This window comes from Scomber japonicus, chromosome 10 (genome assembly GCF_027409825.1).
Source record: "Scomber japonicus isolate fScoJap1 chromosome 10, fScoJap1.pri, whole genome shotgun sequence".
In the NCBI taxonomy this organism is placed as follows: Eukaryota; Metazoa; Chordata; class Actinopteri; order Scombriformes; family Scombridae; genus Scomber; species Scomber japonicus.
Genome location: NC_070587.1, coordinates 35,689,526 through 35,712,282, shown reverse-complemented (window position 1 = coordinate 35,712,282; position 22,757 = coordinate 35,689,526). Strand labels below are relative to the sequence as shown.

The following is a 22,757-nucleotide window of genomic DNA, read 5'->3' as shown; positions in this document are numbered from 1 at the left end:
ACAGGGTCTAGTACTACAGGGTCTAGTACTACAGGGTCTAGTACTACAGGGTCTAGTACTACTACAGGGTCTAGTACTACAGGGTCTAGTACTACTACAGGGTCTAGTACTACTACAGGGTCTAGTACTACTACAGGGTCTAGTACTACTACAGGGTCTAGTACTACTACAGGGTCTAGTACTACTACAGGGTCTAGTACTACTACAGGGTCTAGTACTACAGGGTCTAGTACTACAGGGTCTAGTACTACTACAGGGTCTAGTACTACAGGGTCTAGTACTACAGGGTCTAGTACTACTACAGGGTCTAGTACTACTACAGGGTCTAGTACTACAGGGTCTAGTACTACAGGGTCTAGTACTACAGGGTCTAGTACTACAGGGTCTAGTACTACAGGGTCTAGTACTACTACAGGGTCTAGTACTACTACAGGGTCTAGTACTACTACAGGGTCTAGTACTACAGGGTCTAGTACTACTACAGGGTCTAGTACTACAGGGTCTAGTACTACTAGACCCTGTAGTACTACTACAGGGTCTAGTAGTACTACAGGGTCTAGTACTACTACAGGGTCTAGTACTACAGGGTCTAGTACTACAGGGTCTAGTACTACAGGGTCTAGTACTACTACAGGGTCTAGTACTACTACAGGGTCTAGTACTACTACAGGGTCTAGTACTACAGGGTCTAGTACTACTACAGGGTCTAGTACTACAGGGTCTAGTACTACTACAGGGTCTAGTACTACTACAGGGTCTAGTACTACAGGGTCTAGTACTACAGGGTCTAGTACTACTACAGGGTCTAGTACTACAGGGTCTAGTACTACTACAGGGTCTAGTACTACTACAGGGTCTAGTACTACAGGGTCTAGTACTACTACAGGGTCTAGTACTACAGGGTCTAGTACTACAGGGTCTAGTACTACTACAGGGTCTAGTACTACAGGGTCTAGTACTACAGGGTCTAGTACTACTACAGGGTCTAGTACTACTACAGGGTCTAGTACTACTACAGGGTCTAGTACTACTACAGGGTCTAGTACTACAGGGTCTAGTACTACTACAGGGTCTAGTACTACTACAGGGTCTAGTACTACAGGGTCTAGTACTACTACAGGGTCTAGTACTACAGGGTCTAGTACTACAGGGTCTAGTACTACTACAGGGTCTAGTACTACTACAGGGTCTAGTACTACAGGGTCTAGTACTACTACAGGGTCTAGTACTACAGGGTCTAGTACTACAGGGTCTAGTACTACTACAGGGTCTAGTACTACTACAGGGTCTAGTACTACTACAGGGTCTAGTACTACTACAGGGTCTAGTACTACTACAGGGTCTAGTACTACTACAGGGTCTAGTACTACTACAGGGTCTAGTACTACTACAGGGTCTAGTACTACAGGGTCTAGTACTACAGGGTCTAGTACTACAGGGTCTAGTACTACTACAGGGTCTAGTACTACAGGGTCTAGTACTACTACAGGGTCTAGTACTACTACAGGGTCTAGTACTACTACAGGGTCTAGTACTACTACAGGGTCTAGTACTACTACAGGGTCTAGTACTACTACAGGGTCTAGTACTACTACAGGGTCTAGTACTACAGGGTCTAGTACTACAGGGTCTAGTACTACTACAGGGTCTAGTACTACAGGGTCTAGTACTACAGGGTCTAGTACTACTACAGGGTCTAGTACTACTACAGGGTCTAGTACTACAGGGTCTAGTACTACAGGGTCTAGTACTACAGGGTCTAGTACTACAGGGTCTAGTACTACAGGGTCTAGTACTACTACAGGGTCTAGTACTACTACAGGGTCTAGTACTACAGGGTCTAGTACTACTACAGGGTCTAGTACTACAGGGTCTAGTACTACAGGGTCTAGTACTACTACAGGGTCTAGTACTACTACAGGGTCTAGTACTACAGGGTCTAGTACTACAGGGTCTAGTACTACTACAGGGTCTAGTACTACTACAGGGTCTAGTACTACTACAGGGTCTAGTACTACTACAGGGTCTAGTACTACAGGGTCTAGTACTACTACAGGGTCTAGTACTACAGGGTCTAGTACTACTACAGGGTCTAGTACTACTACAGGGTCTAGTACTACAGGGTCTAGTACTACAGGGTCTAGTACTACAGGGTCTAGTACTACAGGGTCTAGTACTACTACAGGGTCTAGTACTACTACAGGGTCTAGTACTACAGGGTCTAGTACTACTACAGGGTCTAGTACTACAGGGTCTAGTACTACTACAGGGTCTAGTACTACAGGGTCTAGTACTACAGGGTCTAGTACTACAGGGTCTAGTACTACTACAGGGTCTAGTACTACAGGGTCTAGTACTACAGGGTCTAGTACTACAGGGTCTAGTACTACTACAGGGTCTAGTACTACTACAGGGTCTAGTACTACTACAGGGTCTAGTACTACTACAGGGTCTAGTACTACTACAGGGTCTAGTACTACAGGGTCTAGTACTACAGGGTCTAGTACTACTACAGGGTCTAGTACTACAGGGTCTAGTACTACTACAGGGTCTAGTACTACAGGGTCTAGTACTACAGGGTCTAGTACTACAGGGTCTAGTACTACTACAGGGTCTAGTACTACTACAGGGTCTAGTACTACTACAGGGTCTAGTACTACTACAGGGTCTAGTACTACTACAGGGTCTAGTACTACTACAGGGTCTAGTACTACAGGGTCTAGTACTACTACAGGGTCTAGTACTACTACAGGGTCTAGTACTACAGGGTCTAGTACTACTACAGGGTCTAGTACTACAGGGTCTAGTACTACAGGGTCTACTACTACAGGGTCTAGTACTACTACAGGGTCTAGTACTACTACAGGGTCTAGTACTACTACAGGGTCTAGTACTACAGGGTCTAGTACTACTACAGGGTCTAGTACTACTACAGGGTCTAGTACTACAGGGTCTAGTACTACTACAGGGTCTAGTACTACAGGGTCTAGTACTACTACAGGGTCTAGTACTACTACAGGGTCTAGTACTACTACAGGGTCTAGTACTACTACAGGGTCTAGTACTACTACAGGGTCTAGTACTACTACAGGGTCTAGTACTACTACAGGGTCTAGTACTACTACAGGGTCTAGTACTACTACAGGGTCTAGTACTACAGGGTCTAGTACTACAGGGTCTAGTACTACAGGGTCTAGTACTACTACAGGGTCTAGTACTACAGGGTCTAGTACTACAGGGTCTAGTACTACTACAGGGTCTAGTACTACTACAGGGTCTAGTACTACAGGGTCTAGTACTACTACAGGGTCTAGTACTACTACAGGGTCTAGTACTACTACAGGGTCTAGTACTACAGGGTCTAGTACTACAGGGTCTAGTACTACAGGGTCTAGTACTACAGGGTCTAGTACTACAGGGTCTAGTACTACAGGGTCTAGTACTACAGGGTCTACTACTACAGGGTCTAGTACTACTACAGGGTCTAGTACTACAGGGTCTAGTACTACTACAGGGTCTAGTACTACTACAGGGTCTAGTACTACTACAGGGTCTAGTACTACTACAGGGTCTAGTACTACAGGGTCTAGTACTACAGGGTCTAGTACTACTACAGGGTCTAGTACTACAGGGTCTAGTACTACTACAGGGTCTAGTACTACTACAGGGTCTAGTACTACAGGGTCTAGTACTACAGGGTCTAGTACTACAGGGTCTAGTACTACTACAGGGTCTAGTACTACAGGGTCTAGTACTACTACAGGGTCTAGTACTACTACAGGGTCTAGTACTACAGGGTCTAGTACTACTACAGGGTCTAGTACTACAGGGTCTAGTACTACTACAGGGTCTAGTACTACTACAGGGTCTAGTACTACTACAGGGTCTAGTACTACAGGGTCTAGTACTACTACAGGGTCTAGTACTACAGGGTCTAGTACTACTACAGGGTCTAGTACTACTACAGGGTCTAGTACTACAGGGTCTAGTACTACAGGGTCTAGTACTACTACAGGGTCTAGTACTACAGGGTCTAGTACTACTACAGGGTCTAGTACTACTACAGGGTCTAGTACTACTACAGGGTCTAGTACTACAGGGTCTAGTACTACAGGGTCTAGTACTACTACAGGGTCTAGTACTACTACAGGGTCTAGTACTACTACAGGGTCTAGTACTACAGGGTCTAGTACTACAGGGTCTAGTACTACTACAGGGTCTAGTACTACAGGGTCTAGTACTACTACAGGGTCTAGTACTACTACAGGGTCTAGTACTACAGGGTCTAGTACTACTACAGGGTCTAGTACTACTACAGGGTCTAGTACTACAGGGTCTAGTACTACTACAGGGTCTAGTACTACTACAGGGTCTAGTACTACAGGGTCTAGTACTACTACAGGGTCTAGTACTACAGGGTCTAGTACTACTACAGGGTCTAGTACTACTACAGGGTCTAGTACTACAGGGTCTAGTACTACTACAGGGTCTAGTACTACTACAGGGTCTAGTACTACTACAGGGTCTAGTACTACTACAGGGTCTAGTACTACAGGGTCTAGTACTACTACAGGGTCTAGTACTACAGGGTCTAGTACTACTACAGGGTCTAGTACTACAGGGTCTAGTACTACTACAGGGTCTAGTACTACTACAGGGTCTAGTACTACAGGGTCTAGTACTACTACAGGGTCTAGTACTACAGGGTCTAGTACTACTACAGGGTCTAGTACTACAGGGTCTAGTACTACTACAGGGTCTAGTACTACTACAGGGTCTAGTACTACAGGGTCTAGTACTACTACAGGGTCTAGTACTACTACAGGGTCTAGTACTACTACAGGGTCTAGTACTACTACAGGGTCTAGTACTACAGGGTCTAGTACTACTACAGGGTCTAGTACTACTACAGGGTCTAGTACTACAGGGTCTAGTACTACTACAGGGTCTAGTACTACTACAGGGTCTAGTACTACTACAGGGTCTAGTACTACTACAGGGTCTAGTACTACTACAGGGTCTAGTACTACAGGGTCTAGTACTACAGGGTCTAGTACTACAGGGTCTAGTACTACTACAGGGTCTAGTACTACTACAGGGTCTAGTACTACTACAGGGTCTAGTACTACTACAGGGTCTAGTACTACAGGGTCTAGTACTACTACAGGGTCTAGTACTACAGGGTCTAGTACTACTACAGGGTCTAGTACTACTACAGGGTCTAGTACTACTACAGGGTCTAGTACTACAGGGTCTAGTACTACAGGGTCTAGTACTACTACAGGGTCTAGTACTACAGGGTCTAGTACTACTACAGGGTCTAGTACTACAGGGTCTAGTACTACTACAGGGTCTAGTACTACAGGGTCTAGTACTACAGGGTCTAGTACTACAGGGTCTAGTACTACTACAGGGTCTAGTACTACAGGGTCTAGTACTACTACAGGGTCTAGTACTACAGGGTCTAGTACTACAGGGTCTAGTACTACTACAGGGTCTAGTACTACTACAGGGTCTAGTACTACTACAGGGTCTAGTACTACAGGGTCTAGTACTACTACAGGGTCTAGTACTACAGGGTCTAGTACTACTACAGGGTCTAGTACTACTACAGGGTCTAGTACTACTACAGGGTCTAGTACTACAGGGTCTAGTACTACAGGGTCTAGTACTACTACAGGGTCTAGTACTACAGGGTCTAGTACTACTACAGGGTCTAGTACTACAGGGTCTAGTACTACTACAGGGTCTAGTACTACTACAGGGTCTAGTACTACTACAGGGTCTAGTACTACTACAGGGTCTAGTACTACTACAGGGTCTAGTACTACAGGGTCTAGTACTACAGGGTCTAGTACTACTACAGGGTCTAGTACTACAGGGTCTAGTACTACTACAGGGTCTAGTACTACAGGGTCTAGTACTACTACAGGGTCTAGTACTACTACAGGGTCTAGTACTACAGGGTCTAGTACTACTACAGGGTCTAGTACTACAGGGTCTAGTACTACAGGGTCTAGTACTACTACAGGGTCTAGTACTACAGGGTCTAGTACTACTACAGGGTCTAGTACTACTACAGGGTCTAGTACTACAGGGTCTAGTACTACTACAGGGTCTAGTACTACTACAGGGTCTAGTACTACAGGGTCTAGTACTACTACAGGGTCTAGTACTACTACAGGGTCTAGTACTACAGGGTCTAGTACTACTACAGGGTCTAGTACTACAGGGTCTAGTACTACAGGGTCTAGTACTACTACAGGGTCTAGTACTACAGGGTCTAGTACTACTACAGGGTCTAGTACTACTACAGGGTCTAGTACTACTACAGGGTCTAGTACTACTACAGGGTCTAGTACTACTACAGGGTCTAGTACTACAGGGTCTAGTACTACTACAGGGTCTAGTACTACTACAGGGTCTAGTACTACAGGGTCTAGTACTACTACAGGGTCTAGTACTACAGGGTCTAGTACTACTACAGGGTCTAGTACTACTACAGGGTCTAGTACTACAGGGTCTAGTACTACAGGGTCTAGTACTACTACAGATGGAGGGGAGGAAGGAAGGAAAGGAAGGAAGGAAAGGAAGAAAGGACAGATGGAGGGGAGGAAGGAAGGAAGGAAACGAAGGAAGGACAGATGGAGGGGAGGAAGGAAGGACAGATGGAGGGGAGGAAGGGAGGAAGGAAGGAAAGGAAGACAGATGGAGGGGAGGAAGGAAGGACAGATGGAGGGGAGGAAGGGAGGAAGGAAGGAAAGACAGATGGAGGGGAGGAAGGAAGGACAGATGGAGGGGAGGAAGGAAGGAAGGAAGGAAGGACAGATCAAGGGAAGGGAGGGAGGGAGGACAGATGGAGGGAGGGAGTAAGGAAGGAAGGAAAGACAGATGGAGGGGAGGAAGGAAGGACAGATGGAGGGGAGGAAGGGAGGAAGGAAGGAAAGACAGATGGAGGGGAGGAAGGAAAGACAGATGGAGGGAGGGAGGAAGGAAGGAAAGGAAAGACAGATGGAGGGGAGGAAGGAAAGACAGATGGAGGGAGGGAGGAAGGAAGGAAAGGAAGACAGATGGAGGGGAGGAAGGAAGGACAGATGGAGGGGAGGAAGGGAGGAAGGAAGGAAAGACAGATGGAGGGGAGGAAGGAAGGACAGATGGAGGGGAGGAAGGAAGGAAGGAAGGAAGGACAGATCAAGGGAAGGGAGGGAGGGAGGACAGATGGAGGGAGGGAGTAAGGAAGGAAGGAAAGACAGATGGAGGGATGGAAGAGGGAGGGAGGAAGGAAGGAAGGAAGGACAGATCAAGGGAAGGAAGGGAGGGAGGGAGGAAGGAAGGAAAGGAAGGAAGGACAGATGGAGGGAGGAAGGAAAGACAGATGGAGGGAGGAAGGAAAGACAGATGGAGGGGAGGAAGGAAAGACGGATGGAGGGGAGGAAGGAAAGATAGATGGAGGGGAGAAAGGAAGGGAGGGAGGGAGGAAGGAAGGACAGGAAGGAAGGACAGATGGAGGGAGGAAGGCAGGAAGGACAGATCAAGAGAAGGAAGGAAGGACAGATCAAGAGAAGGAAGGAAGGACAGATGGAGGGGAGGAAGGAAGGACAGATGGAGGATTATAATCTATAACTTCACTCTCTCACACACACATACATATACACACATACACACATATTATACACACACATTATACACACACACACACACACACACATATAAAGGCCAAGCTGTGTGATGTCATCATGTGATCATGTGACCTCTGACCCCAGGAGCAGGGCTGTGTGGATCCTCTGGAGCCGGACGAGCTGCAGGAGAGCATCACCTTCTCCAACCAGGAAGCACTGAGAGCCCACAACAGTGAGTCACTTCCTGTTTCACCCTCTGACCTCTGACCTCTGACACACTCTGTACTCACCTGTGTGTGTGTTTGTGTGTGTGTGTGTGTGTACCTGTGGTGTGTGTGTGTTTCTGTGTGTGTGTGTGTGTGTGTGTGTGTGTCTGTGTGTCTGTGGTGTGTGTGTGTGTGTGTGTCTGTGGTGTGTGTACCTGTGGTGTGTGTGTGTGTGTGTCTGTGGTGTGTGTGTACCTGTGGTGTGTGTGTGTGTGTGTGTGTGTGTGTGTGTGTGTTTGTGTACGTACCTGTGGTGTGTGTGTGTGTGTGTGTGTGTCTGTGGTGTGTGTGTGTGTGTGTCTGTGGTGTCTGTATGTGTGTGTGTGTACCTGTGGTGTGTGTGCGTATGTGTGTACCTGTGGTGTGTGTGTGTGTCTCTCTGTCTGTGTGTGTGTGTGTCTCTGTGTGTGTGTGTGTGTGTGTGTGTGTTACAGTGCAGGCAGCAGTGCAGTGTGTGAACGCCTCTCTGCGTGGCAGTGACCCCAGACACACAGTCAGCTGTCTGATGACCTCTGACCTCCAGCTGCCTGAAGTTTTCCCGTCTGCTGCAACTCTCTATCACCGAGAACTACAACAGCTGCAGAGACAGACACCAGAGGTACACACACACACACACACACACACACACACACACACACTCCACAGATACACACACATACACCACAGGTACACACTCATACACACATCACAGGTACACACACACACACACACATATATACACCAGAGGTACACACACACATACACCACAGGCACACACTCATACACACACCACAGGCACACACACACATCACAGGTACACACATACACATACACCACAGGTACACACGCACACACATACACCACAGGTACACACGCACACACATACACCACAGGTACACACACATACATGCACCACAGGCACACACATACACACACACACCACAGGTACACACATACACACACACCACAGGTACACACACACACACACACCACAGGTACACACACACACATACACTACTGGTACACACACACACATACACCACAGGCGCACACACACATCACAGGTACACACATACACATACGCCACAGGTACACAAACACACATATACACCACAGACACACACACACCACAGGTACACACACACACACACCACAGGTACACACACAAATACACCACAGGTACACACACACACACACACCACAGGTACACACACACACATACACTACTGGTACACACACACACATACACTACTGGTACACACACACACATACACCACAGGCGCACACACACATCACAGGTACACACATACACCACAGGCGCGCACACACATCACAGGTACACACACAAATACACCACAGGTACACACACACATATACACCACAGGTACACACACACATACACCACAGGTACACACACACATACACCACAGGTACACACACAAATACACCACAGATACACACACACATACACACCACAGGTACACACACACATACACATCACAGGTACACACATACACCACAGGCGCACACACACATCACAGGTACACACATACACCACAGGCGCGCACACACATCACAGGTACACACACAAATACACCACAGGTACACACACACATATACACCACAGGTACACACACACATACACCACAGGTACACACACACATACACCACAGGTACACACACAAATACACCACAGATACACACACACATACACACCACAGGTACACACACACATACACATCACAGGTACACACATACACCACAGGTACACACACACACATAAACCACAAGTACACACACACACACACACCCCTGCTGCAGTGTAGTGGTGTCAGTGGTTCCTGGTGTGTCCTGCAGGGGGAGCTGCAGCAGGAGGAGCTGTTCATCGCCGTGGAGATGCTCTCTGCCGTCGCTCTCATCAACCAGGCCATGGACGCCGGAGACCTGCAGCTCTTCAGCTCCTCATTGGTCAGTCCGGCCGCAGGACTCTCTGACGCCGACCCGGGTCTGCTGGACAGGTACGCCTCACTACACCTGTCTGTCTGTCTGGTGATGATGATGAAGATGATGGTGGTGATGATGATGATGATGGTGGTGATAATGATGATGATGAAGATGATGATGGTGGTAATGATGAAGATGATGGTGGTGTGTTCAGGTACTTTGAGTGTCTGGTGAAGCAGCGGGTGGGCAGAGATCTACTGACCTGGAATCAGCTGCAGGAGGGAATCAACTCTGTGAACAACTCAGCACAGGACGAACACCAACGTATGTAACACACACACACACACACACACTTATCATTCACACACACTTATCTCACACACACAGACGTAACACATATACACATACACATACAGACACACACACACACACACCGACGTATCTCACATGTGTGACCTCTGAACTCTCTATGACCTCTGACCTCCAGAGATCGTGGCGGTCGGTGTGATTAACGAGGCTTTAATGAGAGGAGATGCTCAGAAGCTGCTGGCTGCTCTGCTGCTGCCCTCCAGCGGAGTGGACGACGTTCAACCTGCCAACACATCAAGATACCTCACACTGATGACCAGAGCCAGACTGCACAAAGCTCAGGTACCTCATCACATGATCACATGACCAGTCAGGTAACTCATCACATGACCAGTCAGGTACCTCATCACATGACCACATGACCAGTCAGGTACCTCATCACATGACCACATGACCAGTCAGGTACCTCATCACATGACCAGTCAGGTACCTCATCACATGACCAGTCAGGTACCTCATCACATGACCAGTCAGGTACCTCATCACATGACCAGTCAGGTACCTCATCACATGACCAGTCAGGTAACTCATCACATGACCAGTCGGGTACCTCATCACATGACCAGTCAGGTAACTCATCACATGACCAGTCAGGTACCTCATCACATGACCAGTCAGGTACCTCATCACATGACCAGTCAGGTAACTCATCACATGATCACATGACCAGTAACTCATCACATGACCAGTCAGGTAACTCATCACATGATCACATGACCAGTCAGGTACCTCATCACATGACCAGTCAGGTACCTCATCACATGACCAGGTAGCTCATCACATGACCAGTCAGGTAACTCATCACATGACCAGTCAGGTAACTCATCACATGACCAGTCAGGTAACTCATCACATGACCAGTCGGGTACCTCATCACATGACCAGTCAGGTAACTCATCACATGACCAGTCAGGTAACTCATCACATGACCAGTCTAACTCATCACATGACCAGTCAGGTACCTCATCACATGACCAGGTAACTCATCACATGACCAGTCAGGTAGCTCATCACATGACCAGTCAGGTAGCTCATCACATGACCAGTCAGGTAACTCATCACATGACCAGTCAGGTAACTCATCACATGACCAGTCAGGTACCTCATCACATGACCAGGTAGCTCATCACATGACCAGTCAGGTACCTCATCACATGACCAGTCGAGTACCTCATCACATGACCAGGTAGCTCATCACATGACCAGTCAGGTAACTCATCACATGACCAGTCAGGTAACTCATCACATGACCAGTCAGGTAACTCATCACATGACCAGTCAAGTACCTCATCACATGACCAGTCAGGTAACTCATCACATGACCAGTCAGGTAACTCATCACATGACCAGTCAGGTAACTCATCACATGACCAGGTAACTCATCACATGACCAGTCAGGTAACTCATCACATGACCAGTCAGGTAACTCATCACATGACCAGTCAGGTAGCTCATCACATGACCAGTCAGGTAGCTCATCACATAACCAGTCAGGTACCTCATCACATGACCAGTCAGGTACCTCATCACATGACCAGTCAGGTAACTCATCACATGACCAGTCAGGTAACTCATCACATGACCAGTCAGGTAACTCATCACATGACCACGTAACTCATCACATGACCAGTCAGGTAACTCATCACATGACCAGTCAGGTAACTCATCACATGACCAGTCAGGTACCTCATCACATGACCAGTCAGGTAACTCATCACATGACCAGTCAGGTAACTCATCACATGACCAGTCAGGTAACTCATCACATGACCAGTCTAACTCATCACATGACCAGTCAGGTACCTCATCACATGACCAGGTAGCTCATCACATGACCAGTCAGGTAGCTCATCACATGACCAGTCAGGTACCTCATCACATGACCAGTCAGGTAACTCATCACATGACCAGTCAGGTAACTCATCACATGACCAGTCAGGTACCTCATCACATGACCAGGTAGCTCATCACATGACCAGTCAGGTAGCTCATCACATGACCAGTCAGGTACCTCATCACATGACCAGTCAGGTAACTCATCACATGACCAGTCAGGTACCTCATCACATGACCAGTCAGGTAACTCATCACATGACCAGGTACCTCATCACATGACCAGTCAGGTAACTCATCACATGACCAGTCAGGTAGCTCATCACATGACCAGTCAGGTAGCTCATCACATGATCACATGACCAGTCAGGTAACTCATCACATGACCAGTCAGGTAACTCATCACATGACCAGTCAGGTACCTCATCACATGACCAGGTAACTCATCACATGACCAGTCAGGTAACTCATCACATGACCAGTCAGGTAACTCATCACATGACCAGGTAACTCATCACATGACCAGTCAGGTAACTCATCACATGACCAGGTAACTCATCACATGACCAGTCAGGTAACTCATCACATGACCAGTCAGGTAGCTCATCACATGACCAGTCAGGTACCTCATCACATGACCAGTCAGGTAACTCATCACATGACCAGTCAGGTAGCTCATCACATGACCAGTCAGGTAACTCATCACATGACCAGTCAGGTAGCTCATCACATGACCAGTCAGGTACCTCATCACATGACCAGTCAGGTACCTCATCACATGACCAGTCAGGTAACTCATCACATGACCAGTCGGGTACCTCATCACATGACCAGTCAGGTAACTCATCACATGACCAGTCAGGTACCTCATCACATGACCAGTCAGGTACCTCATCACATGACCAGTCAGGTAACTCATCACATGATCACATGACCAGTAACTCATCACATGACCAGTCAGGTAACTCATCACATGATCACATGACCAGTCAGGTACCTCATCACATGACCAGTCAGGTACCTCATCACATGACCAGGTAGCTCATCACATGACCAGTCAGGTAACTCATCACATGACCAGTCAGGTAACTCATCACATGACCAGTCAGGTAACTCATCACATGACCAGTCGGGTACCTCATCACATGACCAGTCAGGTAACTCATCACATGACCAGTCAGGTAACTCATCACATGACCAGTCTAACTCATCACATGACCAGTCAGGTACCTCATCACATGACCAGGTAACTCATCACATGACCAGTCAGGTAGCTCATCACATGACCAGTCAGGTAGCTCATCACATGACCAGTCAGGTAACTCATCACATGACCAGTCAGGTAACTCATCACATGACCAGTCAGGTAACTCATCACATGACCAGTCAGGTACCTCATCACATGACCAGGTAGCTCATCACATGACCAGTCAGGTACCTCATCACATGACCAGTCGGGTACCTCATCACATGACCAGGTAGCTCATCACATGACCAGTCAGGTAACTCATCACATGACCAGTCAGGTAACTCATCACATGACCAGTCAGGTAACTCATCACATGACCAGTCAAGTACCTCATCACATGACCAGTCAGGTAACTCATCACATGACCAGTCAGGTAACTCATCACATGACCAGTCAGGTAACTCATCACATGACCAGGTAACTCATCACATGACCAGTCAGGTAACTCATCACATGACCAGTCAGGTAACTCATCACATGACCAGTCAGGTAGCTCATCACATGACCAGTCAGGTAGCTCATCACATAACCAGTCAGGTACCTCATCACATGACCAGTCAGGTACCTCATCACATGACCAGTCAGGTAACTCATCACATGACCAGTCAGGTAACTCATCACATGACCACGTAACTCATCACATGACCAGTCAGGTAACTCATCACATGACCAGTCAGGTAACTCATCACATGACCAGTCAGGTACCTCATCACATGACCAGTCAGGTAACTCATCACATGACCAGTCAGGTAACTCATCACATGACCAGTCAGGTAACTCATCACATGACCAGTCTAACTCATCACATGACCAGTCAGGTACCTCATCACATGACCAGGTAGCTCATCACATGACCAGTCAGGTAGCTCATCACATGACCAGTCAGGTACCTCATCACATGACCAGTCAGGTAACTCATCACATGACCAGTCAGGTAACTCATCACATGACCAGTCAGGTACCTCATCACATGACCAGGTAGCTCATCACATGACCAGTCAGGTAGCTCATCACATGACCAGTCAGGTACCTCATCACATGACCAGTCAGGTAACTCATCACATGACCAGTCAGGTACCTCATCACATGACCAGTCAGGTAACTCATCACATGACCAGGTACCTCATCACATGACCAGTCAGGTAACTCATCACATGACCAGTCAGGTAACTCATCACATGACCAGTCAGGTACCTCATCACATGACCAGTCAGGTAGCTCATCACATGATCACATGACCAGTCAGGTAACTCATCACATGACCAGTCAGGTAACTCATCACATGACCAGTCAGGTACCTCATCACATGACCAGGTAACTCATCACATGACCAGTCAGGTAACTCATCACATGACCAGTCAGGTAACTCATCACATGACCAGGTAACTCATCACATGACCAGTCAGGTAACTCATCACATGACCAGGTAACTCATCACATGACCAGTCAGGTAACTCATCACATGACCAGTCAGGTAGCTCATCACATGACCAGTCAGGTACCTCATCACATGACCAGTCAGGTAACTCATCACATGACCAGTCAGGTAGCTCATCACATGACCAGTCAGGTAGCTCATCACATGACCAGTCAGGTAACTCATCACATGACCAGTCAGGTAGCTCATCACATGACCAGTCAGGTAACTCATCACATGACCAGTCAGGTAACTCATCACATGACCAGTCAGGTAGCTCATCACATGACCAGTCAGGTAACTCATCACATGATCACATGACCAGTCAGGTAACTCATCACATGACCAGTCAGGTAACTCATCACATGACCAGTCAGGTAACTCATCACATGACCAGTCAGGTACCTCATCACATGACCAGTCAGGTAACTCATCACATGACCAGTCAGGTAGCTCATCACATGACCAGTCAGGTAACTCATCACATGACCAGTCAGGTAACTCATCACATGACCAGTCAGGTAACTCATCACATGACCAGTCAGGTAACTCATCACATGACCAGTCAGGTAACTCATCACATGACCAGTCAGCTGACCAGACACTCAGGATTCAAACCAGTAACTGAAGCAGGAAGAATCTGATCTTTAATCTTTAATCAGAATAAATTTTAACTCTTCTGTGTCTTCTGTGTTTCCATTTTTTTTTTTTTTTTTTTTTTTTTTTTTTTTTTTGTTCACCGTCCAATCAGGTGAGCCGAGACTCAGGAGCTGAGCTGTGGTTGGCTGACATCCAGGAAGCTGTGAGGAGAGCCAATCAGCAGAGTCAAAAATCTCTGAAGTGTGAGTTAGTGATCGATTACTTTAAACCAGGGGTTTCAAACATGCGGCCCGTGGGCCAGATACGGCCCGCCGAGGGGTGCAATCCGGCCCACTTGCCACCCAGCGCTCTTTTCCCTGTCGATCCTACCTTCCTTAATTCCTTTCTTTGTTCCTTCCTTCGTTTCTATCCATCTGTCCTTCCTTCCTTCTGTCCTTCCATCCATCTGTCCTTCCTTCCTTTCTTCCTTCTGTCATCTGTCCTTCCTTCCTTTCTTCCTTCTGTCATCTGTCCTTCCTTCCTTTCTTCCTTCTGTCATCTGTCCCTCCTTCCTTTCTTCCTTCTGTCATCTGTCCTTCCTTCCTTTCTTCCTTCTGTCATCTGTCCTTTCTTCCTTTCTTCCTTCTGTCATCTGTCCTTCCTTCCTTTCTTCTTTCTGTCATCTGTCCTTCCTTCCTTTCTTCCTTCTGTCATCTGTCCCTCCTTCCTTTCTTCCTTCTGTCATCTGTCCCCCCTTCCTTTCTTCCTTCTGTCATCTGTCCCTCCTTCCTTTCTTCCTTCTGTCATCTGTCCCTCCTTCCTTTCTTCCTTCTGTCATCTGTCCCTCCTTCCTTTCTTCCTTCTGTCATCTGTCCTTCCTTCCATCTGTCCTTCCTTCCTTTCTTCCTTCTGTCCTTCCTTCCTTTCTTCCTTCTGTCCTTCCTTCCATCTGTCCTTCCTTCCTTTCTTCCTTCTGTCATCTGTCCTTCCTTCCTTTCTTCCTTCCTTCCATCTGTCCTTCCTTCCTTTCTTCCTTCTGTCATCTGTCCTTCCTTCCTTTCTTCCTTCTGTCATCTGTCCTTCCTTCCTTTCTTCCTTCTGTCATCTGTCCTTCCTTCCTTCTGTCCTTCCATCCATCTGTCCTTCCTTCCTTTCTTCCTTCCATCCATCTGTCCTTCCTTCCTTTCTTCCTTCTGTCCTTCCTTCCATCTGTCCTTCCTTTCTTCCTTCTATCCATCTGTCCTTCCTTCCTTCCATCCTTCCTTCCTTCCATCTGTCCTTCCTACCTTTCTTCCATCTGTCCTTCCTTCCTTTTTTTCTTTTCCTCCTTCTATCCATCTGTCCTTTCTTCCTTCTGTTCTTCCTTCCTTTCATCCTTCCTTCCTTCTGTCCTTCTATCCATCTGTCCTTCCTACCTTTCTTCCTTCTGTCCTTTCTTCCTTCTATCCATCTGTCCTTCCTTCCTTCTGTTGTTCCATCCATCTGTCCTTCCTTCCTTTCTTCCTTCTGTCCTTCTATCCATCTGTCCTTCCATCCATCTGTCCTTCCTTCCTTTCTTCCTTCTGTCCTTCCTTCCATCTGTCCTTCCTTCCTTTCTTCCTTCTGTCCTTCCATCCATCTGTCCTTCCTTCCTTTCTTCCTTCTGTCCTTCCTTTCCTACCTTTCTTCCCTCTTTCCTTTTGTCTGTCTTTCCTTCCTTCCCTTCTTATCCCCCCCTCCCCCCATCCGTGTATTGATGGATTGATGTATTGATGTATTGATTATGTGTTCCTGCAGTGTGTCTCTCGGTGGCAGCGGTGAATCAGGCGGTGAAGGAGAACAAGGTGAAGCAGACGCTGCGCGTCCTGTCTCTACCAGAGGTGGCGCTGCAGGGCGTCATCTCACACTGTGCTGCAGAGTATCAGCAGGAGCTCAACGCCCTGGTCAGAGACAAGACCCGCAGAGGTGAGACCGATCAATCACTGTCAGAGCACCTATCGATCACTGTCAGAGCACCTATCAATAACTGTCACAGCACCTATCAATAACTGTCAGAGCACCTATCAATAACTGTCAGAGCACCTATCAATAACTGTCAGAGCACCTATCAATAACTGTCAGAGCACCTATCAATAACTGTCAGAGCACCTATCAATCACTGTCAGAGCACCTATCACTAACTGTCAGAGCACCTATCAGTCACTGTCAGAGCACCGATCAATCACTGTCAGAGCACCTATCAATAACTGTCAGAGCACCGATCAATCACTGTCAGAGCACCGATCAATCACTGTCAGAGCACCTATCAATAACTGTCAGAGCACCTATCGATCACTGTCAGAGCACCTATCAATAACTGTCAGAGCACCTATAGATCACTGTCAGAGCACCTATCAATAACTGTCAGAGCACCTATAGATCACTGTCAGAGCACCTATCAATAACTGTCAGAGCACCTATCAATAACTGTCAGAGCACCTATCAATCACTGTCAGAGCACCTATAGATCACTGTCAGAGCACCTATAGATCACTGTCAGAGCACCTATCAATCACTGTCAGAGCACCGATCAATCACTGTCAGAGCACCTATCAATCACTGTCAGAGCACCTATCAATCACTGTCAGAGCACCTATCAATCACTGTCAGAGCACCGATCAATCACTGTCAGAGCACCTATCAATCACTGTCAGAGCACCTATCGATCACTGTCAGAGCACCTATCAATAACTGTCAGAGCACCTATAGATCACTGTCAGAGCACCTATCAATCACTGTCAGAGCACCTATAGATCACTGTCAGAGCACCTATCAATCACTGTCAGAGCACCGATCAATCACTGTCAGAGCACCTATCAATCACTGTCAGAGCACCTATCAATCACTGTCAGAGCACCTATCAATAACTGTCAGAGCACCGATCAATCACTGTCAGAGCACCTATCAATAACTGTCAGAGCACCGATCAATCACTGTCACAGCACCTATCAATAACTGTCAGAGCACCGATCAATCACTGTCAGAGCACCGATCAATCACTGTCAGAGCACCTATCAATAACTGTCAGAGCACCGATCAATCACTGTCAGAGCACCGATCAATCACTGTCAGAGCACCTATAGATCACTGTCAGAGCACCTATCAATCACTGTCAGAGCACCTATAGATCACTGTCAGAGCACCTATCAATCACTGTCAGAGCACCGATCAATCACTGTCAGAGCACCTATCAATCACTGTCAGAGCACCGATCAATCACTGTCAGAGCACCTATCACTAACTGTCAGAGCACCTATCGATCACTGTCAGAGCACCTATCAATCACTGTCAGAGCACCTATAGATCACTGTCAGAGCACCTATCAATCACTGTCAGAGCACCGATCAATCACTGTCAGAGCACCTATCAGTCACTGTCAGAGCACCTATCAATCACTGTCAGAGCACCTATCAATCACTGTCAGAGCACCTATCAATAACTGTCAGAGCACCGATCAATCACTGTCAGAGCACCGATCAATCACTGTCAGAGCACCTATCAATAACTGTCAGAGCACCGATCAATCACTGTCACAGCACCTATCAATAACTGTCAGAGCACCGATCAATCACTGTCAGAGCACCTATCAATCACTGTCAGAGCACCTATCAATCACTGTCAGAGCACCGATCACTAATCAATAAGTGCCTCTGGTTCCAGGAGACAACAGGAGTCCGTGGGTTCGAGTCCGGTTGGACGACGGCTCGTTTTATTTCTTCCATCTGAACAAACTGGAGGGCAGCTGGGACACACCTCCTCACTTCATCCACAACAGTCTGTTCCTGGACCATCACGAGATCCAGGTCAGACACACCTGAGGGTCAGACACACCTGAGACACACCTGAGATACACCTGAGACACACCTGAGGGTCAGACACACCTGAGACACACCTGAGATACACCTGAGACACACCTGAGGGTCAGACACACCTGAGACACACCTGAGATACACCTGAGACACACCTGAGGGTCAGACACACCTGAGACACACCTGAGACACACCTGAGGGTCAGACACACCTGAGGGTCAGACACACCTGAGGGTCAGACACACCTGAGACACACCTGAGACACACCTGAGACACACCTGAGACACACCTGAGGGTCAGACACACCTGAGACACACCTGAGACACACCTGAGACACACCTGAGGGTCAGACACACCTGAGGGTCAGACACACCTGAGACACACCTGAGACACACCTGAGGGTCAGACACACCTGAGACACACCTGAGGGTCAGACACACCTGAGACACACCTGAGGGTCAGACACACCTGAGACACACCTGAGACACACCTGAGACACACCTGAGACACACCTGAGGGTCAGATACACCTGAGGGTCAGATACCTGGTCATGTAGAAAGTTACAAAGAAGAAACACCTGAGATATTTGTCTGTGATTGGTCGGCAGCTGTGACATCATGCGTATGACATCATGTGACTCTCCCCCCTGCAGGAAGTGGTGAGCGGTGTTTCAGGCAGGTACGGTCGCAGCGTGATGTGGAAGAGCAGCGAGGTCTTCGTCACTCGCCTGCAGGCCGTCAGCAGAGGATTCATCATCAGGCACAAGCTGGAGGCTCGCCGCCGTTACCTGCACACACACACACCTGCTGCTGTCATCATACAGGTGAGACACACACACACACACACACACACACACACCTGCTGCTGTCATCATACAGGTGAGACACACACACACACACACACACACACACACACACACACACACACACACACCTGCTGCTGTCATCATACAGGTGAGACACACACACACACACACACACACACACACACACACCTGCTGCTGTCATCATACAGGTGAGACACACACACACACACACACCCACACACACACCCACACACACCCACACACACACACACACCTGCTGCTGTCATCATACAGGTGCAGAGTGATCGCCCTATGAACAGTTTGTCTTTAACCTGAGAATAAACAGTGATGGTGTGTCTGTGTGTCTGTGTGTGTGTGTTTGTTAATGTGTGTGTGTGTGTGTGTGTGTGTGTGTGTGTGTGTGTGTGTGTGTGTGTGTGTGTGTGTGTGTGTGTGTGTGTGTAGGCTCAGTGGAGGAGGTTTGTCCAGCAGAGGGTGTACAGACGTCGGCTGCAGTTCCTCTACATGAACTGGAGAGCTGTGGTTAAAGTAAGTCATCCTCTCATCACGTTCAACTTCTGATCAGCTGTTTCGGTTGTTGACGTTTAATATCTGTACACACACACACACACACACGTCTCTAAACATGAATCATTTGTTCTTCAGATCCAGTCGTTTGTGAAGATGTGGTTGGCGAGGAGGAAGTATCGAGCCAGACTGAGTTTCTTCAGACGTAACGTGAGTCTGGTTGTTTAGTGTTTATTTGAAAGTAAACAAAAGAGACAAAACGGAGCTCTCAAGACCCTTATGACGAGCACAATATGTGGTCCTTCGTTTCCCTTGCCCGGACGTGGGTCACCAGGGCCACCCCTGGAGCCAGGCCTACGGGTGGGACTCTATGTTGAGCGCCTGGTGGCCGGGCCTGTACCCATGGGGCCCGGCCAGGCACAGCCCGAAGAGAAAGCATGCAAGCAAGCAGTGCCTCTGGATTGGCAGACTGGGGTGGGGGTCCCTCTTTTTAAGAATCAGAGTGTAGTAACTGAGTGTGTCCACAGGTGGGCGCTGTCATAAAGATCCAGGCCTTCTTCAGAGCCAACAGAGCCCGAGACCAGTACAGGATGCTGGGTAAGTTCACTGATCACCATGGAGACGCTCACTGGTCTTTTAAAGATGAGGTACTGTGAGTCTTTAATAAATCCCCCCCCCCCCCCCCCAACTGTCTCAGTGCACTCGGACACGCCCCCCCTGTCCGTGATCAGGAAGTTCGTCCACCTGCTGGACCTGGGTGACGGTGACATCAGAGAGGAAGTGGAGCTGGTGCGTCAGAGGGAGGAAGTGGTGAGGAGCATCCGCTTCAACCGACAGCTGGAGGCAGACCTCAGCACCATGGACCTGAAGATCGGCCTGCTGGTCCGCAACAAGGCCACGCTGCAGGTGAGACCATAATCACTTCGGAAGGAAGGAAGGAGAGAGGGAGGGAAGGAGGAAGGGAGGAAGGAAGGAAAGAAGGAAGGGAGGGAGGGAGGAAGGAAGGAAGAAAGGAAGGAAGGAATAACAGAAGGAAGGAAGTAAGGAGAATATATTAGAGGATTATGGTAAAAATGTCTAAGTGGTGTAACCATAAAAACTTTGGAAGGAAGGGAGGGAGGAAGGAAGGGAGGGAGGGAGGGAGGAAGGAAGGAAGGGAGGGAGGAAGGAAGGAAGGAAGGAGAATATATTAGAGGATTATGGTAAAAATGTCTAAGTGGTGTAACCATAAAAACTTTGGAAGGAAGGGAGGGAGGAAGGAAGGGAGGGATGGAGGAAGGAAGGGAGGGAGGGAGGGAGGAAGGAAGGGAGGAAGGAACTGAGGCAAGAAAGAAGAGGGGAAGGAAAGGAGTAAGAAGGGAGGGAGGGAGGAAAGGAGTAAGGAAGGAAAGGAGTAAGAAGGGAGGGAGGAAAGGAGTAAGGAAGGAAGGAAAGGAGTAAGGAGGGAGGGAGGAAAAGAGAAAGGAAGGAAGGAAGTGAGGCAAGAAAGAAGAGAGGAAGGAAAGGAGTAAGAAGGGAGGGAGGAAAAGAGGAAGGAAGGAAGTGAGGTAAGAAAGAAGAGAGGGAGGAAAGGAATAAGAAGGGAGGGAGAGGGGAAAAGAGGAAGGAAGGAAGGAAGTGAGACAAGAAAGAAGAGAGGAAGGAAAGGAATAAGAAGGGAGGGAGGGAGGAAAAGAGGAAGGAAAGGAGGGAAGGAAAGGAAGGAGTAAGGAAGGAAGGAGGGATGCTGTGTTGACGAGTGTGTCTCTTTACAGGAAGTCGTGTCTCACTGTAAGAAACTAACGAAGAAGAACAAGGAGCAGCTGTCAGACATGATGGACGTGGAGAGAAGTAAAGGCCTCAAAGCTCTGAGCAGAGAGAGGAGAGAGAGACTGGAGGCCTACCAGCACCTCTTCTACCTGCTGCAGGTCAGTCCTTCCTTCCTTCCTTCCTTCCTTCCTTCCTTCCTTCCTTCCTTCTTTCCTTCCTTGCCTACCAGCACCTCTTCTACCTGCTGCAGGTCAGTCCTTCCTTCCTTCCTTCCTTCCTTCCTTCCTTACCTACCAGCACCTCTTCTACCTGCTGCAGGTCAGTCCTTCCTTCCTTCCTTCCTTCCTTCCTTCCTTCCTTCCTTCCTTCTTTCCTTCCTTGCCTACCAGCACCTCTTCTACCTGCTGCAGGTCAGTCCTTCCTTCCTTCCTTCCTTCCTTCCTTACCTACCAGCACCTCTTCTACCTGCTGCAGGTCAGTCCTTCCTTCCTTCCTTCCTTCCTTCCTTCCTTCCTTCCTTCCTTCCTTACCTACCAGCACCTCTTCTACCTGCTGCAGGTCAGTCCTTCCTTCCTTCCTTCCTTCCTTCCTTC

General features: G+C 48.1%; 1 protein-coding gene across 1 annotated transcript in view; it reads left to right on the top strand.

The window, feature by feature from the left end:
- Positions 1–22,757, top strand: part of iqgap3 (IQ motif containing GTPase activating protein 3) — a 55,617-nt gene that overhangs the window by 15,200 nt on the left and 17,660 nt on the right. Inside the window, exons 11-24 of the mRNA XM_053327742.1 lie at positions 7,764–7,851; positions 8,320–8,483; positions 9,722–9,882; positions 10,023–10,132; positions 10,296–10,459; positions 15,428–15,518; positions 17,032–17,199; positions 18,934–19,076; positions 19,735–19,905; positions 20,353–20,436; positions 20,554–20,625; positions 20,943–21,012; positions 21,113–21,321; positions 22,170–22,322. Of these exons, the coding sequence (XP_053183717.1) occupies positions 7,764–7,851; positions 8,320–8,483; positions 9,722–9,882; positions 10,023–10,132; positions 10,296–10,459; positions 15,428–15,518; positions 17,032–17,199; positions 18,934–19,076; positions 19,735–19,905; positions 20,353–20,436; positions 20,554–20,625; positions 20,943–21,012; positions 21,113–21,321; positions 22,170–22,322 (1,848 nt within the window). The remainder of the gene's footprint in view (positions 1–7,763; positions 7,852–8,319; positions 8,484–9,721; positions 9,883–10,022; positions 10,133–10,295; positions 10,460–15,427; positions 15,519–17,031; positions 17,200–18,933; positions 19,077–19,734; positions 19,906–20,352; positions 20,437–20,553; positions 20,626–20,942; positions 21,013–21,112; positions 21,322–22,169; positions 22,323–22,757) is intronic.